This window comes from Pelecanus crispus, chromosome 1, assembly GCF_030463565.1.
Source record: "Pelecanus crispus isolate bPelCri1 chromosome 1, bPelCri1.pri, whole genome shotgun sequence".
Classification (NCBI taxonomy): Eukaryota; Metazoa; Chordata; class Aves; order Pelecaniformes; family Pelecanidae; genus Pelecanus; species Pelecanus crispus.
Window position 1 is genome coordinate 95,266,332 of NC_134643.1, and position 23,972 is coordinate 95,290,303.

General features: G+C 42.3%; 2 protein-coding genes across 6 annotated transcripts in view; one reads left to right on the top strand and one right to left on the bottom strand.

The window, feature by feature from the left end:
• Positions 1-8,685, top strand: part of B4GALT4 (beta-1,4-galactosyltransferase 4) — a 35,707-nt gene extending 27,022 nt beyond the window's left edge. For all 3 annotated transcript variants that reach the window (XM_075706326.1, XM_075706335.1, XM_075706343.1), the window contains 3 exons: positions 4,887-5,009; positions 7,360-7,464; positions 7,917-8,685. In XM_075706326.1, the coding sequence (XP_075562441.1) occupies positions 4,887-5,009; positions 7,360-7,464; positions 7,917-8,058 (370 nt within the window). In that variant the 3' untranslated portion in view covers positions 8,059-8,685. The remainder of the gene's footprint in view (positions 1-4,886; positions 5,010-7,359; positions 7,465-7,916) is intronic.
• Positions 8,686-9,911: 1,226 nt separating this feature from the next.
• LOC104027585 (beta-1,4-galactosyltransferase 3) lies at positions 9,912-23,560 on the bottom strand. 3 transcript variants are annotated; one of them, XM_075706862.1, is made up of 6 exons: positions 23,026-23,560; positions 15,929-16,164; positions 15,052-15,179; positions 14,279-14,401; positions 11,314-11,418; positions 9,912-10,320 (listed from the first exon to the last, which is right to left on the bottom strand). In XM_075706862.1, exons 1-6 carry the CDS (start codon positions 23,261-23,263, stop codon positions 10,179-10,181), a joined length of 972 nt encoding a protein of 323 aa, XP_075562977.1. In that variant the 5' UTR covers positions 23,264-23,560; the 3' UTR covers positions 9,912-10,178. The 3 variants fall into 3 exon arrangements, 2 of the variants coding, with proteins under 2 accessions (XP_075562977.1, XP_009476649.2); XM_009478374.2 differs by having other exon boundaries at positions 14,989-15,179; XR_012830908.1 differs by lacking the exon at positions 9,912-10,320 and adding an exon at positions 13,901-14,172 and having other exon boundaries at positions 11,385-11,418; positions 14,989-15,179.
• Between the last annotated feature and the right edge of the window lie 412 nt (positions 23,561-23,972).

Genomic DNA, 23,972 nt, shown 5'->3' on the forward strand with positions numbered 1-23,972 from the left:
AAGCTGATCTGAGTACTTTGAAGTAAAGCTCTGCTTTACTTCTGGGTGTCCTTTGTTAAATACATGAGAAAGAGGTGGGATGTGCAAATTCTTGTGCAGAATAATATTCACTTCCCAGTTATTCAGTGAAAATGGGAAGAAGCACAAAAGAACTAAGCTTGTGACAAGTTTTTGGAGCACTGTGCCTTGCAGAGAGAATGCTAAAGGCTACACGATGGTTGTGCACCAAAGCAACAGAAACATTGCTTTGGTTAATTGACAGGCATGTAGAATCCAGGCTAATAACATGGCACAAAGCTTGAGGTGCTTTACTTAATCTCCTGTGCCTTAGTTACTGCAAGTGTTTAGTTTAGCTAAGCATGCAGATGGATTTTTTTTTTTTTTCTTCTTTTACTAAGGTGTCGTCTTACTATTAATTTCCTCAGGGTTCTCCTGTTTGTGGAAATGAGCTGTTAGTTATGGGTCAGCTTTAAGCTTTGGCTTTAAAGAGTCTTGCACTGACAAAATGCTTTTGTTGTGAATACCCTGCACCAGTATTCACTAGGATACTGGTGGTTTGAATTAGGTTCATACTTTCTTTTCTATGTCACTGCCTCTGTTTATACATCTCTGAAGTGCAGATAATAATGCTCTACTTCCAAGGGAATTCCTGGGTATGTCTGAAGGAATTCAGATCCTGAGCTCAAGAATAATACCTAAACTGAGCTGAGACCATGGGTTGAAATCCCAGTTGGGTGACCTCAGTGTTTTTCTTAGGCTGAGGTGAGCATACTGAGACATGTCCCTCCGATGGGATTGAGAAAGCTGAAGTCATACGTGGTCTGCATTAACACAAAATATCCTGGGTAGGAATGTGGGTTTTCTGTGGGTTTCTTGAGGTTTTTTTGTTTGTTTTTCTTCCAGGGGGATATCCTCTATGCTAATCTTAGCAGCTGTGCTCCTCTGGAGAGCAAGTACCCTATGTTTAGTTACATAAACTACAATTTGGGTTTAGATTCTTTAGGAAAAGGTTTATATATTCAAACTTTGAAGGTGATGGTGGGAAAAACTTTTCTAGCATAGCTAAGCTATTTCCTTGAGACCAGCACAACATCCTTTCCTAATGACCATTTCTATTGTATGGTTTCTTCAGTCCAATTTTACAAATCCCAAAGGAGCTGATGTTCTCTTGTCCTCAGGGAAGAGGTGGTTGAACACTGTTAGAGCGGTGCATTTTTGCAAACGATGTCATCTAGGAGCAAGACATGCCTGGGCCCTGCCAGCTCTGCTCTGCCTGAGGAGGGTTGAGTGGACAGCACTGTCCTGGCTACAGCTTGGGCTCCTTCAGTGTCTGCCTCTCCAGTGGCACAGGGGAATTACGGGGTGCATGTATGGATGTGTGGGTGGGCAGTCAGTTCCCAAACCCTACCAGGCTGCTGGAACGGGGGGATGTGGGATTGTTGGTGACTGGCAGTGCAGCCTGAAAGCATGGCTGGGCAGGGCTCTTCCCTGCTGTTGCTGCTTATGGGACCTCCTTGCTGTGCATTCCACCTTTTCACTCTATTTTTCTAGAGTACCTGTAGCAGAAGTTTTAAGGTGGTGATGCATAATTAAAACTTGATAGGGCCTCTGCTACCTTGTGGTTTGTCCCCTCTAGGAAAGAAGATAAAGGGGAGAGAGCAAGGAATAGTGAAAATTCCAAAAGTAGAAAAAAACGCAGGTAGAGCACACAAAAGACTGCATCTGCCTAGAACAATCCTTTTTGTATGTTTATATAAATAACATCATCTTTTGGGGAAATGTATCACAGTCCCAGCAAATGACAGTTGAAGCTTTTTTCAGACAACTGGAAGAAGCCTCATGTATACAGGCCCTAGTCCTTGTGGAAGACCGTAATCATCCTGGTGTCTGCTGGAAGTGCAACACAACAGGGCACCAGTAATCCAGGAGATTTCTGAAGTGAATTGATGATAACTTCCTGACACAGATGATCAGAGCTGATAAAGGCGGGTGTTCTGCTGAACTTTATACTTAAAAACAAGGAAGAACTAGTCGGGGATGTGATGGTCAGAAACAAGGAGGGAATGAGGCAAATAGCAGGATCACAACCCTAGAGTTCCTGTTCAGGGATCTGCTTGGAAGAATCACTTGGGAAGAATCAAGAATCACTTGACCCTGGAGAGAAGAGGGGTTCAGGAGAGCTGGTAGATCTTCAGGGGTTGCCTCCTTCATGCTCAAGAATGGTCCATTCCTATGTGCAGGAAGTCAAGCAAAGGTGGACAGAGGCCTGCACGGATGACAAGGAGCTCCTGAGAAAACTTGGAACAGAAAAAAGAAGCATGAAAGAAGTGGAAGCACAGTCGGGCGACTTGCGAGGACACACAAGATGCTGTCTAAGCATGCAGGGATGGGGTTAGCAAAACCAAAGTCCTTCTGGAGCTGAATCTCACAAGCAACATGAAGGGCAATGTGAAGGGCTTCTACAGGTACATCAGTGGCTGGGAAGAGTAGGGAAAATGTGTACCTGCTGTGTGGCAGGGGACCTGGTGACAAAAGACAAGAAAAAGGCCAGGATACTTACTCAATGCCTCCTCTGCCTTCAGGGTTCCCAGGCTTCTGATACCAGTGGAAGTCTGGACATACGAAGACTTACCCTTGGTGGAGGAGGATCAAGTTAAGGAATACTCAAAACAAACTGGGCATACACCATAAAACCAAGTGACCTGATGGGATGTATCCATGAGTGCTAAGGGAACTGTTTGCTGTCACTGTGAGATCATTCTGTTATCTTTGAAGGGTTGTGATGATTAGGGGAGGTTCCTGAGGACTGGAAGAAAACAAATGTCACTTCTATCTTCAGGACAGGCAAGAAGGAGGATTTGAGGAACCTACAGGCTGGTCAACCTCACCTTTTAATCCCTAGGAAGGTGATGAAGCGAATCTGTTCACAAGTCACGCCTGACCAACCTGATAGCCTTCTCTGCAGTGACTAGGTTGGTGGACAGGGGAGGAGTTAGTGGATAATGTTTATCTTGACTTAAGGTGGCTTTTAACACTGTCTCCCATAACATCCCCACTGACAAAGTGATGAAGTACAGCCTAGTAAGTAGACAGTGAGATGGACTGAAAACTGGCAGAACTACTGGGCTCCAAGGGTTCTGATCACTGGAGCAAAGTCCAGCTGGAGGATAGTCACTAGTGGTTTACTCCAGAGTTTGATACTGGAGCTGGTACTGGTTAGTATCTTTATTAGTAACCTGGACGATAAGGCAGATTGCACCCTCAGCAAGTTTTCAGAAGATCGAAATCTTGGAGGGGTGGTTGATGTACCAGGGGCTTTGTCAGGCTGGAGAATGTGGCCAACAGGAATCTAAAGTAGTTCAACAAAGGGAAGTGCAGAGTCCTGCACCTGGAGAGGAGCAACTCCATGCACCAGTAGGTGCTGGACGCCAACTGTCTGGAAAGCAGCTTGACAGAAAAGGACCTGGGCCAGCAATGCACCCTCATGACAAAGGCAAGTAATGTCTTGGGCTGCATTAGGAGGGATGTTGTCAGCAGGTGGAGGGAGGCGATTGTTCCCTTCTACCCGCACCATTGAGACGATACCTGGAGTGCTGTGTCCAGTTCTTGTCAATGTGCATACATACCTGATGGAAGGGAGTAAAGAAGGTGGAGCCAGACCATCCTCAGTGAAAAGCAAGAGGCAATGGGCACAAACTGAAATACAGGAAATTCCATAATTCCATTTAAACGTACGAAGAAGCTGCTTTTTTTTTTTTTTTTTTTTTTTAATGTGAGGGTGGTGAAATACTGGAAAGGGCTGCCCAGAGAGGTTGTGGAGTCTTCCATCCTGGGAGATGCTCAGAACCTGAATGGGAACAGTCCTCAGCAACTTGCTCTAGCAGACCCTGCTCTGAGCAGAGGGTTGGACTGGCTGGTCTCCAGACGCCCCTTCCAACCTCTGCAATTCTCCTGTGATGCTGTGACAGGAGCAAAAATCAGTCAGGAAAAATAGTCTGAGGCAGGTTGTGCGTGGTGGTTTCTGGGGTTTTTTTTGGTGTTTTTAAATTAGATTCATGGTAAACCAGAAATAATAATAAGCCTTGCACCTCTACTTGTCTGGCATATAAATTGCCATAATGGATGCTTTCTAGTCCTGGCAATTTGTTCATCTGTTTAGATTCACATACATCTAGAATTCAAAATGCAAACTGCAGCCATGCGCACATCACCTCTGAAGTTGGCAGTGGCAGTGTAGTAGAGGCTGTGTTGTAATGCTTACCTTAAGGGCCAGGAAAGAGGAAGGTATCATAAAAAGCAATTAGCAAAATGGTATAAGAAGATAAATAAGCATGGTATGTAAATAGCTCTTTAAAGTAGATGCAGTTTCCAGGAGACGGAAGGTAGAAGTTAGCTGAGCTCCATTACCTTAGATTACTAAGTAACTTGCACTGTACCTTACCTTGGAATTGGCCCTGCAATATCCCATAGCACATGCCCCCTTGCTGTGATCTGATTTCATTCCAAGTTTTTCAGATTCAGCTCTAAAATAGTCGATGGCTTGCAATCATTATTGCAAAGCTTCCGCTATATTAGTGCATGGCTCTACTCCTTTTCAACTCATCAGAGTCACTGAGGTGAAGTGCCCTTTTGGCTGGCAAGGGGAGTCGTGTAAAGAGAGAGGGAAACTGCTGAAGGTGGCTATGTTGTCTCAGTTGGAGAGTTCTGCCCTAAAGCAAATCACCATCATCTTCTGAAAAGAGGAAGAGAACAGGACCTACCTCGTGGATTTGTGCACCCTTAACTCTGTGAAAGACAGGTTTAGATCCAGAGTTTCAGGGTGGTATTTTCATTGTTGATAGAACTTGACTTTTAATTCTTCGTTCTCTCTTCTTGTGTACTTCTAGGTTACGGTACAAGGGATATTTTGGAGGTGTAACTGCTCTAACAAGAGATCAGTTTTCCAGGGTGAATGGATTCTCTAACAGCTACTGGGGTTGGGGTGGAGAAGATGACGACCTTCGAATCAGGTAATAAATTCAAAACAGTATTGCAGTGGGGATTTGGAGCGTGAGATGCAGTTCTATGAACAGTTTCCTCTTTGGAAAGGTTAGGCATGCCTGAGACCTGGTCCCCCTCCTGACAGCATTGTTGTTTGGGTGTGGGTTTTTTTTGTTGGTTTGTTTTGGTTTTGTCTCAGCCACACAGTATTTGTATTCTCGCTTGGAAATTGGTTATAAATGAAATAATAAGATTGAAGTCTAGAGCGTGATTTGCTAAAGAGACACACATGTATGAGTTCCAGTACTTTGCAAGAGAGTGGGAGTGTTTTGGTTTTGGTGGGATGGGGTTTTTTTGCATTCATTGACTACTGAGATTTACTCCAAGCAGGGCTTAGTTTGTATGTGGGTGGTGGTGATGATAGTTAAAAGATAGTGAGTAACTTGAATTTTGGAAAGACTGCATGTATGTGCATATGCCTCTTGCTAAAACTAGTTTTGCAGACATGCCTTTCAAAGTAGGAGAAACTTGTTAGTTTGAGAGGTTTAGCGAGACAAAGAAGTCAACAAAACTCTATGTTGATCTTCTGCCCTTTGCCTAGGAGACCTCTAGTCCTGCATTGCTGTTAGTGAAGGAAGGAAGAAAACCAACAACAAAAAACTCCATGACCACCCCACCAGCTCTGCTGGCAGAGCCTGTCGATTTGTAACTTGGGTATACTCTGTCATTCTTAAGTGTTTATCCTTTTCAATTGCTTAAATGTGCCAACAAACATTTGGGGGACATAAAATTCATACCCCTGGTGATACTAAATAATTACATTGCTGAAATCAAGTTTGATAAAGTTAGGAAATGAAAGTTTTCCTCTGTGTCAGTTCAGCAGATTGGTCAGCTGTATCTCAAGAAATCTGAAAGGTCTACCGGTGACATGGACTTCTGTCCCTTGTTAATCACAATTTTTTTACTTTCTCCCTACCCCTAGCTAGAGACACCAACTTCTCTGTGACCTCTTGGGAGCTGGCTTTTATAGTGCTAGGGGGTGGCTTGGTACCACCTTATTCCCCAGCTTCCTGGGAAGTGTCACAGTTAATGAGCGAACAAAGGTGATAGTGGTGTTCTTTCAAATGTTCCTGTGGGCAGCAGATCAGCAGGATTTACCGAGGGTCTCTGCAATGTTTGCAAGTGGCTGTAATCAAAAGTGATGCTTGCTTGTGTGTGGCACCTTATAACTTTGTAGCTTTTGTGGTCTTGGTGTGGAAACCAATTCGTGTGACCCAGAGTGCACACTGCAACTGGACTTGGCTCATGCCTGTCCCCCTGGGCAGATCTCCGACCGCGCTGGTTACAGAGTTTGTGGTGGGTAGGTAATTGGAAGTGTGCTGTCTCGGTGGGTGGTTGTACGGAGAGATCTTCGCAGCCTTCCCGTGCAAAGACAGCAGATGGCAGCAACCCCTTCGGTATCTTCAAGAACTTTGGGCTGGAGCGCTCTTGGGTCCTACTGTTTTGCCTCTATGCTAAATGTGATGGTCTCTTTTGGGCCCCTTCCTAAGGTGCGCATCACAAAGAAACTTTTCAGATCGTTTGTTGTATTTGTTTGATAATATACGGCTACAAACAGTCACTGGAAAGCTGAAGGGCTCCATTTCTTCCATTCTTGGTTTCCTATTGCTCTTTCAGCTGCTGTGACTAGCAAAGACCTGGGCTATTCCTTAATTCCATTGTCATGAAGTTAACCCTTTCTGTTGACAGAGCAAAATTGTTGTGCTCTGCAGACATTTAAGGCCAAAAGCTCCAATCAAGTGCCTGATGTCAGACACTTAAATCCATGCATGGGGCTCAGTGTTTCTGGCACTGTTCTCAGCAAATTTTCTTCACGTCCACAAATAAAAATTTTGCAGCTGTCTGCCAACTATTAAAAAAGAAAACAAGCTTTTTTTCGAGTGGAGAACTATCAAGTATAGGGGCTTTATTGCAGGAGTTGAGATGAACTTGTTGCAAAACATGTGGAATTTTGCTATAGACCTCCTAGGTTTAATATAGAGCACTAAAAACTAGACAAGACAATACTAATTTAAATGTAATCTGTTGTATATAACGTGTGCTTAAAGCTCTGTATGATCTCTACTGTAGTAGCTATCTGCTGCTGTTCAAAAGAAATGGGTATCTGTCACCCTACTGGACCTGTTCTCCAGAAACACAACTCTAAGCCCCATTTCTCTGGCAAAATGGGTTGTGGAAGAGATGAAGATGAGTTTTCTACAGTTCTTTGTGCTTGCTTTGATGGCATCTAGAAGAGACGAAGTCTCCAAATGTTGGGTTTTTTCCTTAAGAGCTTGTTTATAGGTGATGTCTTGCTCATGGCACTATTGTTTCTTCCAGGGTTGAGATGCAGAAGATGAGCGTGGTGAGGCCGTCTGCTGATGTAGCCAGATACACGATGATCTTCCACAAACGAGATCATGGTAATGAGGAGAATGGAGAAAGGTGAGTCCAGAACAGTGTTCCATCTTGCATTGTCTTGGTATGTGGCTAGGAGCCAGGCACCTGGGGGCCAAGTTCTTTGCTCTAGGCCAAACAGGCATTTTGTGGTGCCCAGAGGCTCTGGGGGACACCCCTGTGACACCACTGTTCACAGCTGGCAGCTGTTTTTCTGTACATGAGATCAGCCTAGAATTGACTGGGTGGTGTGCCTTAGAAACTTCCAAAGTTATAGTTTATATAGATGTGATTTGAGCATATGATTTCAGAGATTAAATCAAAGGACTCCTTTCCCCGTGTCTGATTGTTCATGCTGAGGACAGGAAAAGCATGACTTTTATGTTCCCAGTAGATACAGAACAGCTGTAACTCTGCCTCTAAGTTTACTAGTAGTGGGAGAGAGCTCAAAACTTCTCTCCTATGCGTGTCAGTGAAGATTTTCTCCTCTTTGTCCTCAGGATGAAGCTCCTGCGTCAGGTGTCCAGAACATGGAAAACAGATGGGCTGAACTCTTGTTCATATAAACTGCTCTCAGTGGAACATAACCCTTTATACATCAACATCACAGTGGATTTTGGCACGGAGCTGAAGACCTCCTAAGGGCAAACATCACATGGGTTATAGGACATGGCAACACCTTCTCTTTGTGGTTGCTCTTACAGCAGATGACTCCTGGCACTCTGCTTGATAGAGTACTTTAGTAGCACAGAAGAAAGTTTTTCTTCACAGCATCTAATTGGTTGGTTGAGAATTGCCTTTTGTGAGGACTGGAGATACAAACTGACCTAAGGGACAGGTCCTCATGTTCTTCTATGCACTCCCTGCTGGGACATTTGCAAAAGTGTCCTTGTTTGGGCTGGTCCAGTGGAAGGACTTGAACTAAGTCTCCTGAAAAAAAAATTTTGTTCTTGCAACTATTCCTAAACTACTTTTTTTGTTGTAGGGGAAAGGCAGCCTAGCACTGCCAAGACTTCCTTTCAAAAGGAACAGGCCAGTCTTTTCTCATTACAAGCGCAAGAATTCTTCACCAACTACAAAGTTGCTGAGAAAAGCTAATTTTTCCAGCCTGAGGAAAAACTGCTTATGTGTGAGGGAAGGGCAATAAGGGTAATAGGTGAGATGTTAAAAATCTCTCAATAAATACATTCCACTGAATTCAGAAGCTTCTCTTGTCCTTCATGAGCTCAGCTCACCCTGCTGTGGGACTGCTGAAGCGTCCTGTGGCAAAATGAAAGTCTCGGTTCTGCAGGAGGCTGTGTGTTATTCTGGAGAGATCTGGAAGGAAATGCAGTGGCCAACTATGTCAGATGGAAAGAAATTACTGTCTATAGTGTTAGCAGACTGCATATTTGTATATATACCCAGGCCATTATTATTTGTGGGTTTTTTTAGAAGATTGGTCAAGGCCTGTAGTTAACTAGTTGTTCTGGTATGCTGCAGCATTTCTGCTGAAATCTTCATTAGAACACTTTCCTTTCTGCATTATACCCAACTGTCCTTATACCTGCTTGTTGGATATGCATCCCTTGCAGGCAGAGGTGAAGCCAGGGTTCGGAGAGTTTCTTTGAGGACACAATACATGAAGAATTACAAGACAAAAGGAACTTCTGCTTACTATAATATTGAAGAATGGTTCTCTAGCTGGTTGACACATTATTCCAACTGTAGAGAAGGATGAAGCTTTAAATAAATTCTTAGGTGTTAGTGGGATAGATGCAGCTTTTCAGTGAACAGGGAATTTTAGTATCTACCAGTAACAAGCAAAAATACCCTCTGCCATCCTTGCAAAATAATTGGACCTGGTAGGCAGTGCTACTGACTGACTTTTCTGTAATCTTTCTTTCTCTGTAAAGGGAAGGTCTCGGGCAGACTGTGTCAGACTCGTAGTCAGATAAGTACAAATGCATTCCTGCCAGGGTCACAGCTCCCCTGTTGACACATTTGACTTAGTTTTTCCTTTAGTATTCATTTCTCAGAAGTAGTATATGTTGAAGACAGATCAGCCTGGAAAGATAATTAATGTTTGAGCATCAGCTGAAATACTAGATTATTTTCCTACTCTGAGCAGGAGGTTAGACTAGGTGACAGCCTCAGGTCCCATTCAGCCTGAATTACTTACAGCTACAATAAAAACATCTAAACACCAATAGATCAGGCCAGAAAAAAACCCCAGGGTTTTGTCCAGTATCAGGGCAACTTTCTCCTTTATTATACCTTATTAAATATTCTAGAAAATCTTAACGCAAACACATAACTCAATTTATTTTACTCAAATTCACAAAAGATATTTACAGAACTGTAACTGGCTTCAACACTTTCTCAAAATGCAGCACTCCAGAGGCCTGTCTGACAGAATGGCTTGCATCCCAGTTAACACTTAAGTACTAAGTAGGACAGAGCTATCCACCTATGGAACAAGGGTTCCAGAAAACTTGGGTCAGCTTGCTGACCATGAGGCTGGGAGGTGGGTCTGGCTCAGTAGTTAGTTTTACAGTGCTTTGACAACTTTTACAGTAAGCCACAGCCTGTTTATTAGCTATCATACCCTATTCCTAAAGCCTTTTCTTCTAAATCTTAAACAGTCAGAAGAAAAGTGAAATGCATGACAGACAAAAGGATTAGTCTCAGGTGGTGCAGACTCCACAACAGGAGGTAGAGGCTGAATGCCCAGATGCATGCTGCTGGGCTGAGGCCTAAACTCTGCTTTTGTTTTCATTCCCTTAAGAAAATGGGGGAACATATCCAATGTCCACAGTGATGTTGGTATAAAGAGGATGCTTTGTCCTGGAAAGGAGCTTGAACTCTAATGAATTCATTCCATCATCCTTCCATGTTTTTCTGGTGTTGTGTCGGGAAGCAGGCCTGAAGAAGGAAGAATACCTGCAGTTAGACAGGAGAACAAGGGTGATGTTTGCAGCTGAAGCTGCAGAAGAAACAGACTTCCAGAGGGGGCAAGGGCTGAGCAGATGAAAGCTGCTAGCAGGAAAGCCCAAAGAAAATTCTTCTCACATAATACAGACTAGAGAGAAGGCATTTTATAAAACTAAATAGATTAGAGTAAGTTCATGCTGAGTATTCTAGACAAGGACAATTTGGACTGGAACCTAATCAGACAGGGAGACCAGTGAGGTGGCAATGAGAGTCTGCAAAAAAAACCAAGAAACTGGCAGCAGCTTAGAGAGACTTGGGAGTGCAACACAGGCTTGCAGCAACAGTGTACATAGACTGCTGTAGGTAGGTTTTAAGACAGGGTTGTTATGGAAACCTGAGTTTTGAGATAACAGAGGGAAAGCCTGCACTGTCAGTATAAGAAGCCTCCACCACACTTGACCAAACACCCTCCTCCAGCTCTTTTATGTAAAACTGGGGCTTTGCTAAGGTGTCATAGCACCTTCCTCATGTCTTCAAACTAGAATGCTGCTTTCTGCTATTTTAATGGCACACTGTAAATCCACACAGATTGAAGAACAAGTTTTTATTATAGGGAAGTTGTAACAAAGTGCCTCTGCAAACTGAAATCTCCCTATTTACAAGACAGGCAGTATTTTTTTAGAAGTTTTATTCCCTGAATAATTTGATGCTTAAGTCTGAAATGCGTTAGCTTCCTAGCTAATACATGTCTTTAACAATAGGAAAAAAAGTAGGAAAGTAGGAGAAACCCTTTAAATGCAGAAACAGGAGCAGAATGATTCAGTTGAAAGTGACTAGGAGCCTTCTTTAAATAGCCACATTAAAGCAGAAAAACAAGCAGTGGCATTAGGTATACTTACTGCCTGTGTTGAGGAAAATGATGGTAAGTCAACCTGCCACAAGGCAAAGAGTAGCCTCCTACTGCCCCCCCTCTAGAACAGTTACCTTCTCCAAGGCTCTTGTGTCTCTGTCTCTTCATTGTAGTCCATCACTTTGTAGCGTCCAAGGTGAGGTGATGTCCGCACTATTTTCATTCCTGCTAACTGAATCCTTTAAAACAACAAACAAAATGTTTGCTTAGGCATAAAGATGCCATTTCTAGGCTCAGTTATAGGGAAGTTCAAAGTCAGAGATGATTTTCAGTGTTAATGCAATCAAAGCAAAATGCAGATGCTGAAGGGAGTGAGTTTATCACCACAGTGCCACATTATCTTTAGCAGGTTCTAACCAGGCTTGGGCTAGAAAGTGCCCAGCTGCAGCACGCTTCAACAGGGTACAGAGAGGATTATAACAAGCAGGGAATGAAAGACAGCATACAGAGCATTCAAGAGCAATTCTGTTGAATCTGACAGTTGAGCATTATTTTCACTTCCTTGTAAAAGCAGAGCTTTTACTGCCTAGAGGTCCATTACCTAAACTTAAAAAACAAAACCAAAACAAACTTGCAGTTTCTGAAAGGAAGCCAGTCCTGAGTTTCAGATCCAGATTAAGCCTCTCTCTGTTCTTTGAGAAGTGCCATTCATTCAGAGGACTGGTTTCATAAAAGATTAATGATAAATTCAGGCACTAGGCAAAAAAATATGAGCTGCTCAGCTGTAGGACAGTTACGTAAGAAAAGTGAAGTGAAGGCTCAGAATTCCAGAACAGAGCCCCTAAAACCAGCATTTTGGGTGACTTTCAAGCAACCCATTGCTGACGGCATCCATGTTAGTTTACCAATGAAAGGTGCCTGTAATAGTGCTAGGGCTAGCAAACCTCTGTTATCACAGGGCAGCTCTTACATGCAGAGAAAATTCCTGTGAATGTAAGAATGAATGTTTGCTCAACTGAGGTTATCTAACTGGCATGTTTGCAATATTTGATTCCCTTCTATTGAGATCTGGTACAGCAGCAAGCTGCACTGAAGCAGGAATGCTATAAAGCTGAAAGAGGCTGCAGAACTGAAAATATTAGTCTAGAGCCATCAGATGATTTACAACACTTTTTGACAGCACGACTAACTATTACTTCAGACTGAGTTTTAGACAAGGTTTGTTGTTTTCTAAACATAAGCTTATTGCACATTCAATCAAAAAGACAAGAAAAAGCAAGAACACTAAACTAGCTTTGCTGTTACAGTTTTTGCATTGCAAGATTAAACTAAAACCATATGAAACAGTTAATACATTCACTTACTGTTAAGAAGAACCCAACATTATTAACTACAGGAAAGTCTGTTAACACGTAAGTGGTTCCAATTACAGTAGTGTTTTCTTCCAATAAAAGGTAGATCTTGGTGTTTGCTAGGACTAAATTATAGAGTACTGCAGTCTGCCAACTCAAAAGTAGCAGCCAGCAAGTTTTTTCACTAACTCTGCTTTAATAAGCAGTATCCTAGCAAAAAAATTATTTACAGAGGACTTTTTTTTTTTTGGGGGGGGGGGGGGGGGGGGGGGAACGACACAGACACGACACACATTTCAATGTCCAATTTCAAATGCTAATTAATTTTGTTGCTACAGGGTAAGAAGTGCTTGAGCACTTCCTAAAATCCAAATCCCAGTAGGTGCATCAAGCTGGCCATTCAAAAACAGCCAGCTCATTCCTAACTTCTGCAGGTTGAGACTTCAGTATGCAAATAAATCATTAACAGGCCCTGGTCATGGCCTCCATGTACCTATGGGCCAGAACACTGCTAATCATTAGTATAAGTTTTCAGAGAAACAACACGTGATTTACTTCCCTTCAAGAAAGGGCTGTTTTGGGATCTACAAAACCTACTTGCCTTAAGAGATTTCTGTAAGGAAGTGCACTCCTATGCATAGCTGGCATGACTCTTTACCACTGGTACGGAAAACCACATTAATTGCCTAAGCTGTCCTAAGAACAGCTGAATAGACCCGGCATTGTAGTGTTTGATTTAAAGATCTACTTTCCTAGCACTCCATTCCTTTAGTAAATGCTGAATCTCTAAACAATCATACACTCTGTTAGCTTTCTCTGAAAGGAAAAGGAGGAATTCTATGTTAGAAAATCTGACTTTGAATTCCCAGAAGAATATTGCTTTGTAAAAACTCCTACAGTCCTCGAACAGAACATTCCACCAAAACTGTGTAACTTGTCACACTGTGCAAGACCAAAAAACACACAAGGCCTTTATTGTCAGTTTAGTTTTATAAAGTCCCCATGAGCTTGCCTCAGTGCAGGATGATGAAGGCGCACAGTGCAGCTACAAAGCTGCATAAGGAAGCTACAGCCATGATTTTGTACTTGAAGAATTCACATTAAGCAGCGCACCTGGAACTAAACTCATTGTATTCACTTCTATAGCATGCTGCTGCCATGGCAACTGAAGTACAAGAAAAAAACATCAGATCTTGCTGTCACTGACTCACAATAGTACACAGGCTTCTCCATCACCCAGCACTGAAGACAGAAGTTAGAATTCCTTGTGTTCCTTAATTCCAAGTATTAGTGATTGGGTAATACTTGGAGCAACCTAGATGCACTTAACATAACTTAAATTCCCAACTGTCTCAGAAATAAGAAGTACCTTCTTGGTTTTCTTATTTGTAAAGCTTGCAGATTCCTTCCTTCCCTTGGGGCTGTTCATGTCAATGGAGTCACTTGTCAACTACTGGTGGTTCTAACCCCTTGGATGCACTCCAGAGCGACTGAAGGCACAAGGATGTGAAGTAACATTCTGCCCTCCAGAGTCTGAGGAAACCATTGTCCTCCCAGCACACAATGACTGGATTCATAGATTCGGAGCACCTTCTGACAGAACCATTCCCAATGCCAACAACATTTTGGATCATAATGATACTGCAAGCACATTAAGGAACAACATCTTAGTTCCTTTCTTAGTGTAATGCTACATGTTTCGCTAGCCAGCTTAGTTCTATTTTAAGCCTGTCCCGTGCATCAGTACCTTGTGGCAATGTCATCATTTTCACCACCACTGCCCCAGTATGTGTTTGGAAACCCATTCATCTTCATGTAATGTTCTGGAGTCAGAGCAGATACACCCCCAAAAAAGGACTTATATGGCAGACTAAAAGAAAAAAAAAAAAGACAAAAAAAAGCATCAATATTGAAGGCTTATGCCAGTCCTCTATAAACTAACAACATGATCCAAGTCACACATACATTAATTGCATACCATACAGACACTGTCATTACAAAGCCAAAACCCAAAATACCAAAACCCATGTAATTCCTATCGTGTTCCATCCCCCGCATAGTTCCCCTCATTTCTCCCGCCCCGCCAGTAGACCGAAGTAAAGCTGGTTTTGAAATTCACATCTTGGGTCAGTTCAAAATACCTGCATCCTATCACACATCTTCCACATGATCCAGTAATTCCCACCCTATACTTTCATTCTGGAAGGAAAGGCAAACAGAAATCTGCCAGTCATTTGCCAGACTGAGCCAACAGTGGAACAGGGAACTGCAGGAAAGGAACTGCTCAAGATTGCATGCTTAGGCCAAGAATACCTTGTTCTGGGGAAGTCACTACTGCAAAACTAACAAACAGAAAACCTCTTAAAGGTTGTATCTTTCACTGTCCCCATTCATACTTTCTGCGCAGAAAGTGAACCCATTAGAATATATACATCCAAAGCTAATGGAGGCACTTACGCGTACTGAAACTTATCCATGGCACTAGCCATATGCTTGGGATAGTATTCATCGCAAACATACAGATTATAATCATTCTCAGGTACTAGGTCGACATCATGCAGGAGAAGGCAGTCCCAGTCTTCATCCTTCAGGGCTTCCCGGACACCAACGTTAAGCAGCTTTGCTCGGTTAAATGTACCATTCCCCACCTGTGAAAGAAAACCTACATTTCTTCACCAAAACAAAGACAGTAACTCAATTAAAATTTATGCTAGTAAAAAAACCTTATTCAATTGAATAACACTGGAATGAATCAACACTGTTGATCAATCCTCAGGTGTACATCTGCACATCAACACTTTTGCCCGTACTACCGCTTATTAAAGCTTAGAAATGAGCAAAAAAGATCTTGGTTGAACAAAATAGCTTTTTCTCCTACCCAAGCAACTATCAGTTTTAATTAATGAATCCAAAACTTGCTCTCACCACTGATCTTTTGCAACACCTGTCCATGTTAGTTAAAAATGGCTGTTTGACCTGCATAGGCTGCCCCACAGCAGGGTCAAGCCAGATGTTTATATCTGATACAGACTAAAAATATCCAACTTCACCTTACCATTTAGTCTCAGCAGTTTCACTCAGCAGCCACACTGACAAGCTACAGACAAACCACATTCAACTCTCGAACAGCTGGAAATACAAGTTACCACTTAATGACAACTTTATCCCTCTAGAAGGAAAAAAAAGCAGAACCAATCAATAGCAGAATTATGATCTTGACAAGTGGTATATTGCAATCATTAGGACCCATGGAGACAGGACAGCATGTAACTGACCTGCTCTGAACCCATGCATAAAACCGTACTTCCACATGAGAAGATTCACATTTCTTGGTCAGAACCTAACCCTTAACTGGGAAGCTCAGCTACACTACCAGGCACATCCGAGTTAGATTTACCTGCTGAATCAAGTAAATACTGTAACAGAGCTGCTGGCGCTGCAAGAAAGGATGAATATAGTAGAGAAGATGGTGAAGGTACTTCTTCTGGTTCCTGTAGGCTACAAGGATGGCTGATTTGTAGCGGGCCAAGCAGTGAGGTGGTCTGTAGCGGCCACCAGACTGAACAAAAGGATTTTTTTTGATGATCATTCTCTCACTAGGGAGCACCCTGAAGGTGACAGTTAACGGACCAACTGTAAAAGAGAGACAGAAAAAAGGAAAAAAAAAAAAGGTAAGATCAGTGATGCTTCTCAACCTTCATTCCAGCTTATCAGATTAGTTACGTATGTTTACTACTTAAGACACCAGCCCTACCCTAGCACAGAACAGTTAACAATGCCACGTGACGTGCCCACATGGTGAATCCCACCACTGCCTGCTGGTCACCTCCCCACAGCTCCACACTGAGGGGTGCCAGGCTCAGCACCAGGCTGGCAGGTGGCCTGCCAGAGAGGCATCCCGAGTCCTGGCACAGCCAGCAAGCCTCACCGGGCTCTTGCACAGCTTGCTTTTTCCTGGTATTGGCTCCCTACTACACAAGCAAATGTCTGTCTTGCGTTGCTTAGATGGGATCCTTGAATAACTGCATTCACTGTAAGAATAGTGCTGAAAATGAATCAAAATGAACAGGCATATCTGCTTTTGCTACCCATGTGGAAAAAGTCTCTAAGCCTCTTTTAGAGGAGATTCAAGAACAAAGATGTCCAAAAGGATATTCAGCAGGTTGGGGGAGAAATAGTTTATAGCATGGATGAATACAAACACTGTAGGAAATGTTAGCTTTATCGTAAAAAAGTTTCAAGTTCAATTTGATGTTATAATCATATGGCACCAGGGCACATGATACACTGTGATAAACAGGCAGTACTTCAAAATTTTGGAAGAAGCAGATGACAGAACTGAGAAGGAAGAAGAGAGATGTTACATATTTTCAGGAACAGGTGTGGGGTAGCAAAAGAAACCATATGATAGTTCCTCTACTCAGCACCTTGATTTTAAATGCAAAACATATCCAGTATGTTTAACAGTTTTTACCTAATTAAAAAAAAATTCTGCATTTTTATCTGAGTTCTTACATTCTTCTGATGGAAAAAGCTTGACAAGTCACAAGTAAGAAAGAATCAGTATAAAGCATCAAACACTATTTTAACACAAGTCTCGTATTGTAACAATATGAACAAACAAATTCTACAATTCTTTAAATGCCTATCCTTCTGGGTAGTGAGAAAAGGCTCCAGAACTAGCAGAAGAGTTGTATTTATACACAAATCAGTGTGTCTAAATGGTTTCCGACCATTATCAACCTCTAAGGAAATAAAGCACAAATAAGAACAAGATTAAAATCTATTACTTAAAAGGAAGAAACCTTTACCTAAATCACTATTAAAAGCTGACAATTTCAAATGATGGATTTAAGCAGGACCAACAATTCTCTGCAGGTCATGCTATCCAAAGACAAAATATTTTTTTGCACCAGAAGCCTGCGAGGCAAGTTGTTGGGTTTTGGTTTGGTTTGGGTTTTTAAATAGCTATAGATAAGTTTTTCTTTTCCTTCCAAGCTCACAGTTAATCTATTGCTATCTTAAAGCAAATTTTCAGTATCTTGTAAGTAAAACTCCCTCTTAAACCACCAAAATAAATTATTCTCTCAAAAAATTTCTGATAGTGAAGCCTGAGAGAGAAAGAGCAAATATTTAGGCCTGGTGTTCAGTAGCTTTCATTTGAGCAGGGAAAGGTATGGGTGTGTCTTAAGTCTAATTAAATATTTAAGCAGGTGAGTCCAGAAGATACTTCTAATAGCCCATCCTACATTCAAGTCTCTGCTACAATTCTAAACAAAAAAATTGAGCCTGCGTTTACCCCACATCCTGTTTAACTGACACAGAAGGGAGCAACAGCCCTCCACTGTTTTGTTTGCATTTTTTTGAGCACTAACAAGGCTTAGGGACTAAATTTGGCATAAGATTCAAGCTGTCCATTCAGAACTGGGAAACATTTTGCTAGTATGTGGAAATTGGTATACAGCACATTTCTGATGGGCAAACCTATATACTCGGTAAGTGTCTCCTTTTCCTCCTCGAGGAACATGCATAATGGCTTTCCTGAAGGTCGGTCTGAACAGCCATTGATCCCATTCCTCACACCATCAAAAAAGTCTAGCCACTGGGAATCCCACTTCATGGTTTGTTTTTGTGTGCCAGTTGTTTTTTTTGTTTTTAAAAGGAAAACATGAATTTTGCTTGTCAGCAAGATCTTGCAATAGCTGACTCAAGTCACTTTTCAATCTTTCCCTAAGTATCTAAAACACAGGGGGAATTTGATTTTGACTGTGTTACCCCCAGTATGGAGTACATTGCCATACCTTTGTGCCTGAAACAGAAGAGTAGTTCTTCCGAGAATCACGCTGTGGGCCCATGAATCTAGGTCACGTTTATTGTTAAGATTTTATGATGTTTTTACCTACTTCTATGCAGACAGTTCCCTGTTCTGCCTTTAAAACCACCACATTTCAGTCCCACATTGTTTTTAACCTGAAATTTGTACCGCTTTTTAGATTTATGAACTCCCTGATTATCAGATCTTTTAACTAAAGCACCATTAACCACCGATTTGATGACAACTGGAGCTTGCGAGAGAAATATTATATTCAGATTGGATTTCAACTCCAGATCATTGCTCCATGGAAAATGTAAGGAAGGGAATTAATCCCTTTTGTTCTCCTACAAAGGCAGGGTTTTGTTTTCTATAATATAATCGTGGCTTTTTGTATTGCAGAGTAAGATTCTGTAGCAATAATCCTCAAATTCAAAAAAAATCAAATCTAAATTTGAACATAAGGGTATGAGTAAGATAATGTGCAATAGTTTCACTCCTGTTATCTCCTTCCATACCCAAGCATATGATTCATGAGGGTAATATCTGCATTTTTCAGGTTTTTCAAGATGTCATGTTCTCCCGAGCTGCCTGGCTCCATACCTCAAACAACTCAGCTCAGAAACTCAATCTAGTATATGCCAAGGGAACACAGAAAAATAAGTTAGTCTGTGACTTATATCCCCAAAACCTCTGGCTGCCCAACACTCCTTGGCTACAAGCTAAATTCTGTCTCTCAGGTCTCCTTCCTGCCCAACTGACAAAAGGGTAATGCACTGTAATCCAATTAAATCCTAGATGTGAACAGAGCAGCTGCAGGCTGGACCAAATAGGGAAAAATAAAACTGCTAAAGCGCAGCTTTGGGAAAGGAGGAAAAGCCCATCTTAGACACGCTAAAAAGGACAGGATCCCAATTCAGACAAAGTACAGAATCAACACCTTGAAGTGTCCAAGCAATTTCTTTGTAGCCCAGTTCCTCATTTCTTTCCATGCCTGTACCATCACATGGAGTGTGTTTAATTAATATGAAACTTTACCATGTAGAGTTGAAACTCACAATTCCCTGTCTGTATTAGATGGTACCAGTGACAGCGTACTCCCTGCTTGCTTTACTTTCTAGGCAACTATCAAGGGGATCTATTGATTTTGACCAGATCTATCCCATCTTAAGAAAGAAACTACATGACCTCTAAGCTCCTTGCTACGCATTTAGAGTTAGCAGCTATAATTACCGAGTTCAAGCAGAATAAGCAGAACTTACAGAAGCTAAACAAACAGGAACAGTAGCATGGATGAATACCTGACTGAGAAAGTGCAGCACCACACACTACGTTAATAGAGTCATATTTGTATAATTCTACCACTGTTTGAATGAAAGGAGAAAAAAAAAAAAAACATCCCACAGACCAACAGCCTTAATTTAAGCACCAGTTTCTCATGACAGAATACAAAACTGCCTCAACTGCAGCTCAAAATAAATCTCAGCATTACCATCTTTTAACTTCTCTTTAAATCCAAGAGAAGAAACTCTAGTAGGAGAGCATCCATTAGAAAATGCAGCAGGAGCTACTCATTACCACAACAGATGGTCACACTCATGAAAAGGTTATGACAGACAGGAGTGAAAGGGAGTAACAACTATAAGAAAGGCTTGGGGAAAAAAAAAAATCTTCCATAGCATGACCATATTTAAAACAGCACAGTTACAGACAGAACTTTCAACTATTAAAGTCCTCAAGGGCCAAACCAACTCATTCAGCACAAACCATGCATGAAGTAAAGTACCTCTTTAAACAAAAATAAAAACCTGAGTCTTCTAGCAGCTTCCTCCTTGTAGGAGGAAAAGATGAACTGAAACAAACAACACATTTTGCATGCAATGGGAGAAAGTCAGATTTTGAATTTAAATGCTACTTCATTAAGTTTGAATAAGCACAAGTCTAGCATATAAACACTTTGCTTGTTCCAAAAACAAATAAGGAGGAAACAGACAACTGGTTATTTACATAAAAACTTTAACCTTTAAGGGAACTTGAGTAATTTATTCACAATATTAATGAAGACACTGAGTATCTAGTACACTATTTTTCAAGTTGTCAGTCACAAAAAGTTCAATGGATGCTCTAAGCGCTAAAAAGGTAACTTTAGCCAGCAAGAGCCTAATTCCGCCAAGGCAGAGATGTTTAGGAATTATATTCTTACTCCACAGCCCTGGAAGAACCAAGATGCTGTAGATCCAGGAGGTAGGAAAAAGATAAGCTGCAAGCTGATCTTACATTCTAAACAGTTACTGAAATTATCTACTATATACATAAGTGGAAAAAGTGCTGCACTTCATAAAAGCCCTGATGCAGAAACCATTCAAGCCATTTGGCATTCTTCCAGTTACTTTAACACACTTTGGAGTGGACACAGTGACTTATTACCAGCTCTGAATTGCAGACTGGAGTCCTCAAGAATTGATTTCAAATCTCATTTAATGGAGTTTATGAAATTAATATTAAAAGGCATCATTCTCTCTGATATAACACTTCCAAGAGAGATCAGTCCCATAAGAGAAGATGATAACAACCAATCAAGACATTTATAAAGTATTTATATATCTATTCATATGTGCCCATTACATGCAAAACAAAGGGCAAGTACCTTGCAGAGTAGCATGCATTTCTCAAGGGGAAAAAAAAAAAAACAAACCAAAACCAAGAACACCCAGAAGAGGCTGGCATATAGGAACACCAGAACAAATAATTTACTACTTTAAATATTTAAAGGGAAATATCACCAAGTTAAGTTGTAGCAGAGCACTCCTTTTTCTTAAGCTGAATCTGTATCAATGCTCCGAATGATTTGTTTCACAGCAACAATGCTTCATATGCTCAACTCCAAGCTTTTATGCAGCAAAACTTCCATGATTACTTTGCCTCGTGTTTTTTTTTCTTCCAGTCAACTTTACTGTTTGTTTCTGTCTGTAATTAACATGTTTTTCTTTTTAGCTCTGAAGTACCACATGCAGGCCAATCCCCTCTGTTCTCAGCACTCTCAGGACTGGGCAGAAGAAGGTGTTAAAAAGATTTCACAGCTCTAAGAGCACTGATTAGTATAATTTCACTCTGTGTCTGCCGCCTCCATATACATCACCACTCTTGCTTATCTGATGGTTTGCAGGCAAGCTGCACAGAACCACACCTAGGTTGGTTTGATTTTCTTTTGAGACCAAAGTTTTCTCATTTAACTCTTTTCAGGACAGCAGATTCTCATCAGTAGTGGAGACAAGCAGGGTGCAGGCATGTTTCTGCTGTGCTTTTTCAAATAAAACAATTAAGTTGGAAACATAGAATTGTAGCTTCCCAAAAGAACTGATATGCTGTAGCTAGCGATGAACAGAGACTGCACTAAGACTACTACAACTGGCACCTGTGCAAAAAGGCTCTGTACTATTAGTATTTCAGTATTTACTTAGTAGAGCTGTTTCCAAGGGAAATGCCAAAGCATGTACCCAAAAGTTACATACAATTTCAACATACATACTGCATATATTTAATTTAACTTCAGCAACAGAGGAAGGAAGAAAACTTCCCAAAAGAGCAAGCATCATTATGAAGACTGCAGTCTAAAAAGGCTCATCCAAAGTGTCCCTGCAGAGTTCTCCAACCTCAGTAAGCAACTTGACACAAGAGTAACCACAGCACTAGCTTTCAACAATACTTCCACCTGTGAACCAAGGTCAGCCAGTTGCTCTTACTGTGCTCCACGTGCGGTGATCAGCTTTCCTAGAACAGCAGGGCAACTACTAAGTAGTACTCCCAGAGTAGTTATATGCAAGACTTAGATGTGCAGAAACCCGTGCAGTACGGAAAACCAGATGAGCATAACTTACTACGCAGTACTCTAAGAAGTAGGCATCCCCAAACCAGCTGTAAGTGCATGCTTACAGAACTCATCCATTCTCAGCTAGCTGAGCGGAACCAATTCACTGTTACCAGAGACGTACCACTTCACTACCAACAAACTTGTTTTATGGCTTTGACTTTGTATTTACTTAAAGTTTCTCAACTGTTTTAGCACTGCAGTTGTTGGATTAATGCTGCCTTTAGGCTCAGCTCTAATTTGGACCTAGTGTAAATACAAATTAACCTGTGACCAAACTTCTAAGTCTAACGGAGAAGTTTCTACGTCTAAAGGACGCATAACAATAATAGGCCAAAAAGATCACCATGAAGAGCAAGGTGCCAAGCTACATTCTCATACAAACGATATTTAAAGCCAACTTAATCAATGTATATTGAACTACAGGCTTGATATAAGGCTGAGACAAAGAACCCAGGAGTTACAGTGAGTCAGAGATCAAAATTATGCAGTTACCAATCGTTGGCACATTTTATACAGGCCCACCAAGAAAAAACTAACTTGGTGTTAACACCATGCACTGTTTTCACTCTTGTTATACAAACTCCATGTAGCCAAATCCTTAATACTGGAAGTTTTTGGATCAGTAAAATACTTTTTGTCATATAACTAACAAAATGAGTTAACACAAGAAAATTTTGCCAGGGTAAGTACTACATCAGTATACCACTTTTAAAGTGGAAAAGTTTGAGAAATACACAACTTAGATTTACAAAGTGTTCAGTGTTATCACGTACCAAAGCAGCTATTTCAAATGCTACCAGTTTATACCTACCAAATATTGGCGACTGCACTGAGCAATACGGCATTGCTTCTTCATTAGGAGCTTGGGTAAACAAGCTGAGGTTTGTATACACATCATGAGTTTTCGAGTAATCCACAATCTGATGCGAGTCTAAAAACCCACGAAACACATTTGAAGGTCCACCCCGGTAGAGTATCAGGATAAATATTGCTTGGAAGACAAACAGAAACAGCAGAAAACAAGGGTTTTCGACACGAGAGAGGGACATAGCTTTTAGCCCATGCTCTGGAATCAGACCGGTGAGGAGTTCTAACTGCCTTCCACGAGCTGCTGTTTCATGCGCAGGGCTACATCGCTGCACACGGAAGACCTCCTCCTCCTCCTCCTCCTCCGCTTCAAACTTTCTGAGGCGGGAGCCTGCTCTTCTAGCACGGCTTCGTCAGGACACTGCGAGCCAAACCAGCCCTTCCCGCTACAAGCTCTGCAAGCCGGACTGAAGGCGAGAAAAAGCCGTTCAAGCCCACGCAGAGCAGAAGAGCCACGGGGGCAGCGGCACCGGAGCCGGGCAGGCGGCAGCACAGGCACAGCGGCCGCCCTCCCGCTCCCTTACGCCTATCCCCGCCGGACAGGCTCTCTGAGGCAGGGGCAACCGCGGGAAGCACGGCTCCGGGAGAGGACCGCACGCCCGGGGGCAGAGCGGCACCCGGCCGGCGGGGGTAGGCTCGCCTGTAAGCCCCCCGGAGGCTCCCGGCAGCCCGACCTTCCCCCGCTCCGCCCCAGCCCGGGCTGAGGAAGCCAGAGCCCTCACCCCGCCACAGCGCGGGCGGCGGCGCGGCCGTTTCCGCCCAACCGTCACGCAACCGCCACCGCGGCCACGCCCCGCGCCCGTCGTTTGCATGCGGAGGAGCCCGTGCGCACCCCTCCCGCTTTCCGGCGAGACTACAGCTCCCGGCGTGCAAAGCGGGGCGGGGCGGGGC